This window comes from Scleropages formosus, chromosome 4 (genome assembly GCF_900964775.1).
Source record: "Scleropages formosus chromosome 4, fSclFor1.1, whole genome shotgun sequence".
NCBI lineage: Eukaryota > Metazoa > Chordata > Actinopteri > Osteoglossiformes > Osteoglossidae > Scleropages > Scleropages formosus.
This window is the reverse complement of record NC_041809.1, coordinates 15526556-15543386: the sequence shown is the minus strand read 5'-3', so window position 1 is coordinate 15543386 and position 16831 is coordinate 15526556. Positions and strand designations below refer to the sequence as shown.

General features: G+C 42.4%; 1 protein-coding gene across 1 annotated transcript in view; it reads right to left on the bottom strand.

Annotated features, from left to right (window-relative positions):
- Positions 1–9426: 9426 nt before the first annotated feature.
- Positions 9427–16831, bottom strand: part of ints2 (integrator complex subunit 2) — a 29675-nt gene continuing 22270 nt past the window's right edge. Inside the window, exons 24-25 of the mRNA XM_018755463.2 lie at positions 12242–12418; positions 9427–11710 (exon numbers count right to left, since the gene is read on the bottom strand). Coding sequence (XP_018610979.2) covers positions 11547–11710; positions 12242–12418 — 341 coding nt within the window. The 3' untranslated portion in view covers positions 9427–11546. The remainder of the gene's footprint in view (positions 11711–12241; positions 12419–16831) is intronic.

Genomic DNA, 16831 nt, shown 5'->3' with positions numbered 1-16831 from the left:
GCTGATCCTTGCAGACTTATTAGTTTAGTGTATATTGTTTTGTATGTGTCACTATCCTTCCAGCCAGTTTACTCTTATTACTTATGACCGCCAAACACTTCTGCAAATACGTGAAACAGTGCGATTAGACGCAATTCTTAGCGTTAGAGAGCTGAACTTACTTCCTTCGCTCTGCCACGAACAACATCGACATGACCGCGACCCACCAGGCCCGGTGTGCAAATGAGAACTTAAGTTAACGCCGCGGGCTACGACTTCCGATGCCCAGCATTTTCCTATCCAACGTTCAATCTCTGGACAACAAACTGGACGATCTCACAAGACGACTTAAATTTCGAAGAGACTTACAGAACTGCTGTGTTTTCTGATTTCCGGAGACGTGGCTCACCGCCAGCACACCGGACCACGCGGTCCAGCCCGAGGGCTTCTCAATCTACCGCGCAGATCGGACTGATTCATCGGGGAAAAAAAAAAGGAGGGGGCGTAGGTTTTTTTATTAACAATGCATCATGGTGTACAAATGTGGAAGTGATTGCACAGAACTGCACTCCGGAGCTTGAATACCTTCTCAAATGCTGACCGTTCTACCTTCCGAGGGAGTTCTCGGCTGTGCTCATGCTGACTCATGGCTGCGGTTTATTACATCCCACCCCAAGGGAACACATACACAGAACGAACTGTACCACGTCGTCACTAGGAGAACAAGCACCTAGACAGCCTGTTCATTATTTCTGGGAACTTTAACCAAGCCGATTTCAGGAATGCGTACCTGAAGTACCATCAGCACATCTCCTGCCCCACCAGAGGGTCAAACACCCTCGACCACTGCTACACTTCACACAAAGGTGCGTACCGCTCCCTGCTGCGTCCGCACCTCGGGCAGTCAGATCACACCTCGATCATGCTGATCCAGGCAGAAACTGAAGTGAGAGGAACCTGTGATGCGCACTGTGCAGCGCTGGACACCAGAAGCGGAGGAAAGGCTCCAGCACTGCTTTGACTCCGTGGACTGGGACATAATGTTCAGAAACTCATCCTCCAGTCTGGACGAGTATGCCACAGAGTGGTCACGGACTTCATCCGGTACTGTGTAAGTGTATGCATACCACATACAGTCCGCTCATTCCCTAACCAAACACCAAAACACCGAAATCCGAAATAAGATCTGTCACGTGTGTGCAAACCTGTGCGTTTCAGTCCGGAGATACGGATGCGCACAAGAAGAGTAAGTATGAGCTCCGCAAAGCCATCGTCGCCAGTTCGAAACGGAAATAGCAGGAAGGTAGAATCAGAGTTTAACTGCACTCAAGATGCACGCAGGTTGTGGCAGGGGATCCAAACTTTAACAAATAATAAACCACAGAGGCGGACATGACAGGTGCCGCAGCGTCTCTCCCTGACGAACTGAACACGTTTTATGGCCATTTCGAGTTCGTGAACAAAGACCTCCCGGTGCAGATTCCATAGCGCTGCATGGTGATGACGCTAGTCTCACCATCTCTGTGGCACAAGTGAGAAAAACTTTTAGCTAAGTCAACATCTGCAAAGCTGCTGGTCCGGATGGAATTTCAGGGCGAGTTTTACATTCTCTGTGAGCAACTAGCTGCTGTCTTCACGGACATATTTAACACCTCCTTAAAAAGCTCAATTGTACCCACTTGTATCAAAAACACCACCATCATCCCCGTTCCTAAGATGAACAAAGTGAGCTGCCTTAATGACTATCGCCCAGTGGCACTGACCCCCATTGCAATGAAATGCTTTGAGAGGCTGGTGCTGGGACACATTAAGGACACCATCCCAAACACTCTGGACCCACTGCAGTTTGCCTACGCCACAACAGATCCACTGAAGACACAATATCACACACACTTCACACCACTCTGGCTCACCTGGACAATTAAAACTGCTATGCAAGGCTATTTTTTATGGACTATAGCTTGGCATTCAGCACTGTCATCCCAACCAAGCTGATCAACAAACTACTAGGTCTGAGGCTGAGTGCCACATTGTGCAACTGGATCCTGGATTTCCTCACCAACAGACTCCAGCATGTGTGAATTGGCAGAAATACCTCCTCCCCACTGATCCTCAACACTGGCACTCCACAGGGAAGCGTCCTGAGCCCGGTGCTGTATTCCTAGTTCACACATGACTGTGTGGCCAGGCACAGCTCCAACACCATCATAAAGTTTGCTGATGATACCACCATTGTGGGTCTGATCAACAACGATGAGACAGCCTATAGAGAGGAGGTGAGGCTCCTGGCAAAGTGGTGCCAGGACAACAACCTGTCCCTCAATGTCAGTAAAACTAAGGAACTGGTGATTGACTTCAGGAAACAGGATTCAGCTCATGCGCCCATATACATATAGGAGGGGACATTGTAGAGAGGGTCAACAGCTTCAGATTCCTAGGGGTCACCCTCACTGCCAAACTCACATGGACTGAGCACACAGCATCAACCATCAAAAAGGCTCATCAACGTCTCCACTTCTTCAGGCGTCTGAAGAAAGCCAGGACGTCCACTACAGTCCTCACCACTTTCTACAGGTGTGCTGTGGAGTCCGTCCTCACGGTGTATTACATCCTGGTGTGGCAGCTGCTCCATACAGGACAAGAAAGCCCTACAGAGGGTGGTCAAAACAGCTCAGGAAATCATCGGCACACAGCTACCAGCAGTCCAGGACACCTACACCACACGCTGTCTCAGAAAAACGATGCACATCATGAAAGATCACAGTCACCCCGCACAGGCACTTTTCTCTTCTCTGCCATCTGCAAAGCGGCCCAGGTCTATTCGAACCCGCACTGCTAGGTACAGGAACAGCTTTTACCCCAGTGCTGTAAGAGTATATAACACTCACCAGTCTGCAACCTTTAGTAACTAGAGTTAGACTGCTCCACCCAAGCACATTGGTAGATCACATAGTCACTTTAAGCATTCTTATGTTCTGAGTTCTCTGCCTGTCTACTGGTATTATTGTTATTGTTGTTACCGTTATTGCTATTTGCATTACTCACTGTCATTGCCATTGTAATTGTTTTGTTTTGTGCAGTATTTCTATTGTCTTTGTCCATAGTCTGTGGAGAAGCATTCAAGAAAAGAATTTCATGATACTTGTACACAGCAGTTGTACCTATGACAATAAACTTGAAACTTGAACTTGAAACTTGGTCTCCTTCCTGCTTGTTTGAGCTGCTCTTCATAGTATCAGTGAGTTAAAGCTGAACACAGCATATGTGAGTGAAGAAGGCAAGAATACACGTCAATAAATAATGCTCAAAAGATGACAGCAATTACATCTGCAAATGCTGAACAAACTATGTGAATGCAGTATTGTTCCTTAAAACAAAAAGGCTGCAAAAAAAGCCAAAAGCCGCAAAAAAATTGCTGCAGCCAGAGTGCCACCTTGTGTTTTACAACAAAACTATTGCATACAAAAGCTCCTCTCTTTAAAAAAAAAAAAAAAGTAAAAGATGGTCCTTGACTTCCAAATTTGATTGGGACCCAAAGTTGATTTGTTAGTCAAAAGTGACACATAGTGGGCCAGAATCATCAATTCTATATGCAACTACTAATGCAATGTGTGCCAGAAAAAATATGTATTTGACTAAGTGATGGTATTTCAGAATTGCATGTCTGCCTCTGTATCTCTCCATCAGTTGAAAAAAGTGCCACTCAGAAGATTGTCTCTCTCCCTTTAGCAGATCTTTCACAGAGAGGAGGCAAACACCCCCCTCCCTCTGCTCTTGTGAGCTTGGGTATGTCATGCACATGTCTGAGCATTCTTTTCCCTGGCAGGAGTATTCACGACACGGTGTAAGTAAGAAAGCTTAATAAAGAAGCCTGCACAAAGCTAGACCAGGATGTTGTTGCTCATGTGTGGCTCTGTGATCTCTAGTTTTTCACTACACATTACACTTAATTCACTGACACCCAATGATAGTATAGTAATAAGAAATAAAAATATAAGAAATTTTAAAACAGCATAAGTTGTATGCTATTAACCTTGAAGTTTGGCAAACAACTGTATCTCAACTCAGAGCCAGTGGTGTTACATGGAGATGCAGGATGACAGCAATAAAACTTCACTTACGTCTCAATGCTGGTGGATGTAGATGTAGGGGTTTGTTCAAGCTGCAGGATCATCTGCAGCTTCTTTACCTTCGCTTTGCTTGCTTTCAACTTTCCCCACTCTTTTGAAAAACTTGAGGCCATGCTTAGGGTTTGCTCTCTGCCAACAACCCAGTGGGGGATGCTTTGGCATGCAACTTTAATTAAGCCAGTGACCAACTGTAGTTCTGTACTTCGAATATGCAGTGCCTGGGATGGCAGCATAAAGATGTCAAATGGCTGTACCCAAATAGCTGTTCCCATGTGAAAAGACAAATTGCTGGTCAGGTAACAGCATCAGGTACAGTACATGTACACCCAGGCCTTGCCTGACAAGGTTTGTTTGTTCTATGAAATCACCATGAAATCACAAATTCCCATAGAGACAGAGTCAGATTAACATTATTTCTTACAGAGATCAGGTACCACACAAAAAAAATAATTTGCTTTAGATTAGATACCAAAATAAACAGTATTATTATGCATTACATATAATTTGCTCAAATTATTTCTAACTTGTTCTTTACTGTGATATTATAACCAAGTTCATTATCAGTAAGTGCTTGTCCAGTGCAGGGTTGTGGACAGAGTCAATCCAGGAAGTACAAAATGTGAAACAAGGTACTCTGGAGAGAGACAGTGTGTTAATTTAGCTTAGTAAGCAGCTGTGGAACTGCGAAGCACAAGGTTTACTTGCTGTGCCACTGTGTTCCCTTGAGTAAGGCAACTTACCATTAATTCATACAGTAATCATACTCTGTGATATAAATGTGTGTGTTTAAGCATCAGTTTAAGTTGCTTGGGAGAAAATATAGTAATCAGAGGTTGTGATTTGTTGAGATTATCAGTGTGACAGGAAGTTGTTCTCCATTCTTCCTTGAATTTGCACAAGTTTCTTTACAGTCACATACATTTTTTAGCATTCTATAATTTTGTCCCCTAAAAGTGTTATTCCAAATAATGTTAGTAGTTTGCCAAAGGGAACTACAGCAGGACCTGTGTCATTTGTTAGTATACAATCTCATCATCATTGGCATCCATCAGTCTAGAAAGACCATGGAATTGCGCCTTGGTTTTGTCCACTTCACGGTGGTTTGCATCGCCGGCCATGACTGTGAAGGCCCAAACGAATACGTATACAATCTACTACATTCAATTCAATTTATTTTTATAGAGTGCTCTTCTCACACAGTGACGCAGAGCGCTTTAACACAGGCATAAGGCAAGAAAAACAGATACAAACAAAGAAGACAGTTGACTAATGGCTACCATAATGAAGTACTTTTATAGAACTATAAGTATGCTGGCCACTGGGGAAAGGAACAAAAACTCCCAGCTGAAGGCTGAGGCAGAAAAAAAAACCTCTGGGGGTCCACGGGCCAGTGGTTGCCCACCCCTCCTGGACATTCTAGAAAGTAACAGTTGTAAGCCAGTGTAACAAGTAATAATGATTATGTTGCTAAATGGCATCTTGAATCCCCAGCTCAGCATGGAACGTCTCGTTCATCATGGCAGATGGACATCATCCTCTGTCAGCATGGGATTCATCTGTCATCACTGGCTGGCCTCCTCAGGTCTTATGTAACGAGGTAGTGCTCAAAAAGAAGAAAGAACAGAATTAGTAATTTGTTACTGAAGTTAATTTAATATGCATTTTTATAAAGGTGATAAAAACAACCAAGGCAGGTGGAATTACATTTCGAGGTGGAATGCCTGAGTGAACATGTAAGTCTTTAGTCGGGATTTGAAGACGGAAACAGACGGGGCATTTCTAACAGTAACTGTTAAGACTATTCCACAGTTTAAGTGCTGTATAACTAAAGGCACGACCTCCTACTGAGGTCTCATTGATCACAGGTGCTTTAAGGTAACCTGCATCTAATGAAAGGAGATATCGTCCTGGGATATAAGAATCAATGATCTCACAAAGGTAAGCCGGAGCAATGCCATGTACTGCCTTATAGGTCAAAAGTAGGATTTTATAATCAACTCTAAATGCGACCGGGAGCCAATGCAACAATCTAAGTACTGGTGTTATATAGTCAAACTTGCTAGTTCTAGTGACAATTCTCGCAGCAGCATTTTGTACCAACTATAACCTGGATACAGTCTGGTATGGACAACCTGACAATAAAGCATTACAGTAATCCAGCCTGCTGGAAACAAAAACATAAACCAGTTTCTCAGAATCCTGTCTACATAGGAATCACTGCAATGTAGCTATGTATATGAATTTAGAATAAAAAATTTAGTTGAAACATTTTTAAAATGAGGCAGCACAAAGTATAGTATGGTACCTTGTAATTGAAGGACCCAGCGGACGCCACCATACTCACTGCCACCATAAAAGTCTTGTGAAAAGCCTGAATTGCTCCAGTTAAAGCTACCCAGCAGTGTACATGGGTAAATAACTGAAAACACCGAAGTATGAAAACCTGGCATTGTACGGTGCCTTGGACAAAGGTGTCAGCTACCTAACTAAATGTAAATTTTAAATTCCTGCAAGACTGGAGACAAGCCAAGTTAAATAAGCACATTATGAAATTTTCTACAAGGCAGCCTTAATTTAAATTCTTTACCTTAGAAGTCAAATGAAAATGAGATGCAACTAATTTAAGTTAGCAACTAATACATAAAATCATGTAATAAGTAGGTAAAACAATTTATGATTTATTCTACAGAAGCGGCATTGTTGTACTAGTTAAAATAGGGACAGCTGGTAGCATAGTGGTTAGAGTTGCTTTGAGTCTCACCTCCAGATGTAGTACCCAAGGTACTTACCCTAACCAGTTCCAGTAAAAAAAATTACCCAGCTGTATAAATGGGTAAATAACTGTAAGTACATCATAAGTTGCTTTGGAGAAAAGGGTCAGCTAAATGAATAAATGTAAAACAGTGCAGCTGAGACATTATTACTGCAAATTAAATTACTGAAAAGAAGAGAAGCACAGGAAATACTGGTGCACAGCACCTTCGACTTACAAACATAGTTGGGACTGGAACTTTGATTGCAACAGGAATTGTTCAAAAGACCCACTCATACGTCATAATCAATAAAAGCTTAATAATAGACATTCCTTTATTTATTCATGAGCTTGAGTCTGTCAGTACATCAGATAAAGCTTTAATCAGTTAAAAAGTACATTTAAAATCATACACAATCTCTCAAACCGCTTGTCCCGAGCGGGGTTGCGGCGAGCCAGAGCCTAACCCGGCAACACAGGGTGCAAGGCTGAAGGGGGGAGGGGCACACCGGGGATGGTAATCTGCCGCAAGGCACCCCAAGCAGGATTCAAACCCCAGACCAGCCACACAGCAGGCCCTGGTCAAACCCACCGCACCTCCCCACATTTAAAATGAAAAAAGTAATTTTACATTAATTTAATGAAATAAAAAGTATTTAAAATGACTGCAAAACAAAAATACATCTCTGCAAACACTTACTCAGTACTAATTTTTGTCTGTAAACCAGTGCAGCCTTCCTCTTCTTTTTACTGATCAGCTAATACAGGGCCACCAGACATGAGTTGTACATACCATAAACTCGCAGAAGTGCCTGGAATCAAGGCAATCCTGCACTCCTTCGGGGGGAGCAGGATACCAGTGTGCTGGTTCTGGCACTGGGAGCAGAATATGTTCTACTGTGAATTGTATATCTGGAGGGACACTGTAGTCAGAACACATTTCATACATCTTTAACAAAAATGTCAACAAGATTTGATAGTACATTGGACTAAAATATGCCACAACTCTTGCAGCTTTGGTAAATTCAAAGGTTTAGGGTCCACAAGGTTGTCCTTCCATATTTACACAAATATACAAGAAAAAACTAAGTACTGCTGTTCCCAGGCCATGGTGCAACAATACACTTAAAACTGTAACCTCACCAAACGACATAAAACAAAGTGTGACAGCCGAGTGGCAATTGGTTGTTAGCAGCAGCTGTAAAAATAGTCAGAGCTATTTTAGGTTAACAAAAAGAACAGTCTAACAGGTAGATTAATAGATACTATATAGGAATTTACAGTACATTCAAGTAATTTGATGCCAACACACAAAAAAGTTCAGACAGAGGTATGTTTTCCACTGGGTTACCTCACCTTTCCTGTTAATTACACTTTTTAATCGTTTGTGAAGTGAAGATGCTAATTGTTGCAGTTTTGCAAGTGGAATTTTTGTCCATTCTTGCTAGATACTAGACTTCAGCTGCTCATCAGTCTGTGGTCGCCATTGCCTGATTCTCCTCTTCATGATGCAACGTATATTTTCAATAGTAAACAGATGTGGACTGCTGGCGGGCGAGTCAAGCACATGTTACAAAGTCTACAAAGCTACGCTGATGTAGCAAGTCCAGAATGAGGCCTGGCATTGTGTTGCTGAAATAACCCTGGATTTCCCAGGAAAAGATGCTGCCATATGTCTTTCTAAAATCCCAATATACGCCTCTGCGTCAATGGTGCCTTCACACATATACAACTCACCCATGCTGTGGGCACTGCTGCACCCCCCATATCATCAGAGATGCTGGCTTTTGCACCTTCTTCTGATAACACTCTGCATGGACCTTTTTGCCTTTGGCACAGAGTATACAGTATGTATTTTGTGTTTTGGTGTACTTTGTTTAGGTACAGCCATGATATGTTATCGTTTTTAAAATGGAACGACCTAAACAGAGAGGTCACATTTAGTTGTGCAAAACATGTATGCTGTGTTCATATATTTTATGTTACTCGAACCTACACTGTATAGTCCACGCACCCACACACAATTTCTACAACCGCTTGTCCCAAGCGTGGTCCCGACGAGCCGGAGCCTTACCTGGCAACACAGGAAGCAAGGCCAAAGGGGGAGAGCACACATCCATGATGGGACGCCAGTCCACCGCAAGGCACCCCAAGCACTCGAACCCTAGACCCACCGTATATAGTCCAGTGCTCTTTATATGAATAATGAACCATTTCAGTTGTGCTACATCTCAGTGAGGGGGTGTGGTGGCGCAGTGAGTTTAGCTGGTGGCTGCTGTGTGGCGGTCTGAGGTTTGAGCCCTGCTTGGGGTGCCTGGCAATGGACTGGCGTTCCGCCCTGGGTGCATCCCTTCCCCCTCCGGCCCTGCATTGCTGGGTAAGGCTCTGGCTTGTCAGCGGTTGTTGACAATGAATGGATGCATTTCAATGCTTGTAACTTTGCAATCCAAGAAATCTGTGTGCCCAGTGCCCTCTTTCTCTCTTCATCAATGAACACGGTGTGACAAAAAAAATAGTTCATATTTTATATAAATTTTTTTTTCACCTGTCACACTGAAGTTGCAGATATGGAGTGTACGGTCAGCTGAGCGGCAAATTCTGGAGTTACAGAGGTGAGATAACACCAACCACCCAACCACAGGAGTTACAAAAACCTCACAGAAACCATTGGGCCCCATTCCTCAGTTGTCACCAGTCTCTGATGTATGACCTATGATCCCTGATCTAATCTTGAAATAGCAGTACCTCCAAGACAATACAGTATTCATGACAAGTCTAACTGTAAAGTTTAAAAATTGGACAGGCATTCACTTGGTGACTGCCCTTGTGACCCAAGATTATAGATAAAAATTTCACAGCCTGTATTGCCTTTCTGTACCCAAAGCCAAGGAGGTACTTAACCTTAAATTGGGAGAAAACAATGCTGGTAGCTGGCAAGACATTTTATAGTTTAATTTTTTTGATGAAAGGAAGTGAATTTTTCATCCTCAAAAATTTCTGGCAAGCTCTTCACAGAAGAGGGACAAGAAGCACAATTCCACCCAGGAGTGATGAGCTCAGTGAACATTAAGACCCTTGAGGTAGCAACACTGCTCCTCTACTTTGAGAGGAGCAATTGTAATAGTTTGGAAAGCCCTCTGGGCACCTTCTCTGTACCTGGTTTACCTCACTCAGTGGCCAGGCAGCAGGTCAAGGCCACTAAAGAGAATACTACATTTCCTGCCTGCCCTGCTAAATCAGGCTGAAACCCCAGGAGTTGCTATGCAAAAAAGTATAGGCTGCCCTGCTTGGCTTGGTCTTGCCAGTCTTTAGTAAGGCAAGAAATTTTTGAATTTGAATGGATTTTTGGTGTGAACAACACTCAGTAAAATTCCACAAAATGCATTAATGTGTCCATGTCCTTTATCCTGGTGTTAGTTTTTATGTTGCTTTGTCATTTTTTGTGCTTTCATTTTCATTTTACATACTTTATGGAAAAGCTGTGGATAAATCACAAACATGCAGTGCATGCAAGACAACCTAAGAATATTTATGAACTAGAAGTGTTCTGCAAGGAAGAGTGGGGGAAAAATTCTTAAAACAAGAATTTACAAAAAAAAAAAAAAAACAGACTTGACAGCTGGCTACAAGAAACATTTGGAGGCTGTGGTTTTTGCTGAAGGTAGCATTACTAATTCTGAAAAACAAGGTGCCCAGAATTTTGTATGTCTTATTTTTCCAATCTATTAAATTCAACAAAAAAAATAATTATTGTGCATTAAAATTTGCACAAATATATTTGTTTCCCTACAAGGACTGTGTTAGCTTTTTTTTTTTTTTTTTTTTTAAAAACTTGGAAACTCACCAAAACATCTGACCAAAGGTACTCAAACTTACGCACACAGCTATGTATACTCTTAGTGGATGTGGATTTTTGCCATCACTTCAGTAAATAACACAGTAATACTTTTGTGGATCTACCTACCCTTTCTGTCCTAGTCTTCCCTTAATCAGCCCTGCAATAAGGCCAATTCAAACACCCCAAGGTATGTTGGTCTGTCTTTATTCTTCTTTAGCAGCACAAAGCCAGTCAACAGTGGCCCTATGCAAATGGTATAAAGATCGTGGTGAGGTTGTTTGAACTGGTTTCTTAGTTAGTGTCTAACTTAGTTTCAGATAATGTATTTCAAGTGGGTCTAGAAAACACTCATCCCCCCAAAAAAAAAAAGACTGGTACCCATCTCACACACCTGTCAACGACAGCCTGATGTTTGCGTTTGCTATTTTCTGAACTTTTTATGAAAAGCATTTAAAAAAAAAAAAATTTCATATGTACAGAAGTCCCCAACACATGGAAAAAAGCACAAAATGCAAGTACTATAAATGGGTACTAAAATATAAACATTTTAAATGCATGAGAACTGTACAAATTTGTGAAACAAAAGTTTTTTAAAAAAGCTACACTGCCTACCGTCAGCAGTGAAAAAGGCTTACTGAATAAATCTACAATGTGTAACACCTCACATAAATACAAACCCTGATATAAAAATAGGCCATTAGAAATGTTTTCTCAATGGATTACAATGGCACTCTGTCACTGGTCACTGAAGAAATGCTGGAGACCACCTGAGGTCTCTTGCAAAGAGCAAAGACAACAGGCCTCCTGTGAAGAGACCCCTATCCTTTGGTCATTACAGGTAGTGGCCTCACTCGCCACGTAAACTGGAGCTGATTATGTCCATGAAGGTGGCCTCAATGCGGTAGCATAACTGTACAGCTGGGTCAGTGCAGTGCAGCTCATCAGGTAGACTTGGTGTGGATGACATCACTGCTACAGCTTCCACTGGCCTCTCCTTCAGGTACTGCAGCCCTAGAAAAGGATGAAATGGTGTAAATAGTTACTGCTGAGGCGCTACAAGGCGGAAAATGCTCCCCATGGCTGCCCAGCCTTTTCAGTGGTGTTTGTTCTGTCTCTATGACCACTTCAAAACAAGGAGCACAAACCCATGCACTTTTACTGTACATCCTACAGAAATGCAAAGTTCTATAGAATCACATAATTACAGAGTGATAAATATAACTTGGAGAGCTTTTTGTGAACTTAGCCCTCATACATGTGCATACTGGATAAACCTGAAACCATTAGTAACTTTTTTAAACAATTATAACTTCATTCAAGTTATAGATCAATTATAACTTGACCTAATTACCATAATTGCTTGTACACCTCTATTTTTCAAAAATTGTGAAAACAACTTGGATCCATGGTCCAGCAGTCAAAAACAATTTCAAGAGATTGAAAAAATAAAGGTGCTCAATCAATCTGATCTAATTAGGCTGTGAAGAAAAACAGCAGCAATTGCTCTGCCAATCCAACTCTTTGCCCTGTGCTGCCACTTACTGGCAATGATGGGGTCCACGTCGCGAGCCTGTGTGGCAACGTCTGAGGCACACACCTGTCCCACTTGGACCAGCAGGGCAATGACATCATCATACAGTGGTGGGAAGGCTTGGCAGAAGGCTCCCAGGCACGGTAGTGTGGGCATAAAGAAAGAGTACCTTTTTGCCTGTGTCAAAACTGGGGACAGGGAAGGTTTTCTTATAGCATCATTCTCAAAAGTACATGCAAAAAGCAGTTACTCTTTCATTAGAATGTACTGACAATAGTACAAACCAAGAGCCTGCTTCCAAACCTTTTGAATCCATGAATCAACAACACATAAAAATTCCACTCTTTTTCAAAAGTAATGCAAAACAGCTTTATGCTATATGAAATGCAAAGTCATATAACCCCCATCTGTGGCCGAAATGGGGTTGACAAGGACCCCAAACACCCAAATTGTTCCTTTAGTTAATAATAATACCTAGAATGACACTGACTCAAGAGGATGAAATACAGAATGTTTAATTTTTAGCAAAAAATGCTTTTGGGCAAAATAAAAATTATTGGACACATTAAAAAAAAAAAAAAAAAAGAATTACCTCTTAGACAGCATAGCATGGGTCAAAAACACTCATACATGGCAATTTATAGGCAATTCTATGCCTTCCAAAAGAACTGTTGTAACATGGTATTGATATTCTGATATTCCTGGGCTCACTCTCTGTGACGGGGTGAATAGTCGCAGGAGAAGTCAGACATAAGGTGGTTCAGGGTGCTGCTGGAGTTATACCAGCACATCCCAACTGAAGGAGACCCTGGAGCATACCCAGAACCCGTTGGAGAGATTGTGATCGCTCGGCTGGCCTGGGAATACCAGAAAATAAAAGGAGGAGCTGGAAACTGTTGCTTCATGCAGGAAGTTCTCTATCTTCCTGCTCAGCCTGCCACAACCAACCCTCTCTCCTCTCCATAACTGGGAAGAAAATGAGTGATGCTGGTTTAACAAAATGACAAAAAGTCCAAGATTTCTGACATATACTACTGAGAAACACATACTACAAGACAGATGCATATGGGAAGAACACCCCAAAACACAAACTCGTCTACTAAGGTGCAGTTGTTCCCCCCCTCACCTAAGAGAGAGCAACCCTCTCTCTTGCAGGAGAGGACCAGGACCTCAGACTCAGGGGTGCTGCTCAACATCCCAGCTGTTTCACTCTAGGCAGAAAATGGTTCAAGAGCATGCCAAAGGTCAATCAGATTAAGCCAAAAAGAGAGCATCATCTGCAAACTTGAGACACAACACACAATCTTAACGGAGTCTGATACCCACATCAAATACAGTCCACGGCACGATGTCTACAGGCACAACTTAGCGTTCATACCTTGGATAGCACACACCAGAGGCTCTTGAACTCATATTCCTGCAGTATCTCCCATAACATGCACCAAGGGACAAGATCATATGCCTTTTCCCAAATCCACAAAACACACAAAGCTGAATTACAGTATTCCCATGCCCTCTCAAATAACTGTGCCATGGAGAACAGCTAGTCCACTCTTTCACAACCAAGACAAAAAACATGCAATGTTCCTCCTCAATCTGAAGACCAACTATCAGACAGGTCTCCTTTCTAGTGTATCTAGCAGTGCAAGTCACCTTCTGTAAATAGAATGTGGGCTGATAACACTACATAGGGCTCATTGGAAGTCACTTTGGAGAAAAGTATCTGCTAAATGAATAAACATTTACATTTATTTATTTAGCTGATGCTTTTCTACAAAGTGACCTACAATATTGAGCTAGCTTAAAATTATTAACCCATTTATACAGCTGGGTAACTTGACTTGAGCAATTTAGCGTAAGTACCTTGCTCAAGGATAGTACAGCAGGAGGTGAGACTGGAACCTGTGACCTGTGGATCCAAAGGCACTAGCTCAAACCACTACACTACCAGCTTCCCATAAATGTAAATGGAATCCACCAGTAACATGAAACACAGACTCCTATTAGCAGGGCATGCCCATTAGATTCAGGAGTTCCTCAAAGTGTTCCTTCCATTTAATAGCATTCACTTCAGCAGTTTTTCAGTTCTGCTAAGGACAGCCTAGGTAGGATCAAACCTCCTTCTGAGGCCCCAAATGCTTTGCCAGATTAAGCTGACATTCTTTCTACATATTCTTTTTAAATTCCACCAATACCTTCGCTGTGGCACCCTTGACTTGCCACTACTTCTCAGCAAAATCAAATGATCCCTGAAAACACTGACCAGAAAATATTGTTCTTCAGTTTAACAGCTTTCCTCACAGCTGGTGTTCACCAGTGGGTCGTAAGGATGCAAACAGTGAAGACACCAACTGCCCTCAGACCACATCTTTTAACAGGTAGCTCCACAACTTAAGTCTTGAACACAATCCATTAATGGCCCCAGTCTCAGAACAGGGGAGAATTCCTTAAGGTAAGAACAAAAGTAATCTTGTACTGAGTTTTTTGTCCAAGAAAACCCTCACAGAATGTTTGGATCTCCCAGTTTTGTTCAGCCAGCATACAAACATTGAATCCAATTCACCACCAAGCACTGAATTACTTGACAGCACTGCCCGACTCCTCAACGGAGTGTCTTAAACATGCAGGCTACACTCAGATGACACAACCACGAAGTCACAAAACACACTGAGTATTAATATCATTACAACGGACCCTCCAAAGCCTACTGATGTATCTTTTATCGTTTGGGTTGGTGCTGTTTGATGTTGCGTGAAAAGGTGTTTGTATTTGGTTGCCAACTCGTAATTGCTAATGAGTGGTTGGCAGTAAGTTCAAATTGTACAATTAGGAATGTGATCTATAGAACTGCCACTAGATGGCCATACGTTAACATTCTTTGTTTAGCGAAAATGCGATATAGCAGAGAAGAAGAGTTTGCCTCAGAGTGTGCACGAGTGGAGTGATGGATGTTTTGTTGGTATTTTAATTACATGTAACGTAACCTATTAGGATAAGCAGGATAGAAAATTGATGGATGGATGGATAGATGGTAACATTATTAGAAAATCCAGAAGTTGGTCTCGTCATTTGTGAGCTGAAGAAGCTGCAATGGGGTTAGTGACAACATTCTTTGGTGCCGAAACCCAGGAAGGAAGACTAACTAAACGGATAGCTCGCTGCAGCTAGCGAAGGAACAGGCAAAAGGGAAAATGTCAAACTGATTACAGAGACTGGAACACAAATGTGGAGTTTTATGGGCATCCGCAACGAAACTACTGAGGTCTCTAGAAGAAGAAAAATGTAAGGACAACACGAATTGTGACAGAGTTGTTGTCCATGCTCTCAATTAAGGAGGAGAACCTCCACAAACTGGATAAAGAAATAGAAGACAAAATACCAATAGACAAGCTAGATGCAGATGTAGCAAAAACCACAGACTAGACCACATCAGTCTGTGGAAATCCTGTGCTGCCAGATTTACTGAACATCAGATTGAAGCGGCAGAAGGCGTTAGGGCGGCCCGGCTAAATTATGCGAGTACACATACAGACAGATTAACTAATAGACCATCAGTGGAATTACTAAAGTTGTCTATAAGTAAATTTAACAGAGAAGTATGTCTTTGGCAAGAGTTCTGGGATCAGTTTGAAACTGCTATCCATGAAAACAGAGAATTAAGCAAAATGGAGAAATTTGCTTACTTGAAGTCATACTTTGTTCGACCTGCTGCTCGAGCTGTTGCAGGATTAAAAATATCCGACAGCAATTATGACGGAGCAATTGATACCCTGAAGGAAAGATTTGGAAGAAAGAACCTTGTGGTGAGTGCACACGCCCAAGTTATTGAAATTGACTCCAGTAAAGAAACCTTCTGATGCTGAAGCATTAAGACAACTGTATGATGAGTGTGAGATACAGATCAGAAGTTCAGAACCCTTAGATGTTGTATCAGACACTTATGGAGGATTCTTGTGCCCCACACTGCTTCAGATGATACCAGACAATCTTGTCCTTGAGTCAACCTGTAAAATGAGTCCAGGTCATCAATGGAAGGTTCCTGAGCTTATAACTTTGCTTCAATGGGAAGTTGAAAGTAAAGAGCGTGCGATGCACTTTACTAATACAGGAACCATAACCAAGGATGCACAGGCTTCTCACAAACCGTACTATAAAGCAGATGCACGGAGCGAGACAAAGGTCAGAAAGGGCAAACATGCCTACAGCCGCAGCTCTCCACACAGGCGGTTTTAATGCACCTCTTACTTGTATATTCTGTGATAGCACAAGCCACAAATCAGAATTGTGCACAGATGACATAGTGAACACTCGAAAGGAGAAATGATAGAAAATGAGGTGTTTTGTCTACGACCACAACACAACACAAGGGTTTGTAAAACAAAGGGTGTGTCATGCACTGCTTGTGGCAGAAGACACCATGCTGCATTGTGTGACAAGGCCGAACAAGCAGAAGCCCCCAACGACACTGAAGGTTCTACAGATGCACTCATTTCATCCGTTATGCCCCGCACTGCAACAACACACACGAAGGGTCAGAACACCCTGCTGTCGCAAACAGTGAGAGCGTGGACTGAAGGACCCGGCCAACGGAAGGCAGTGCG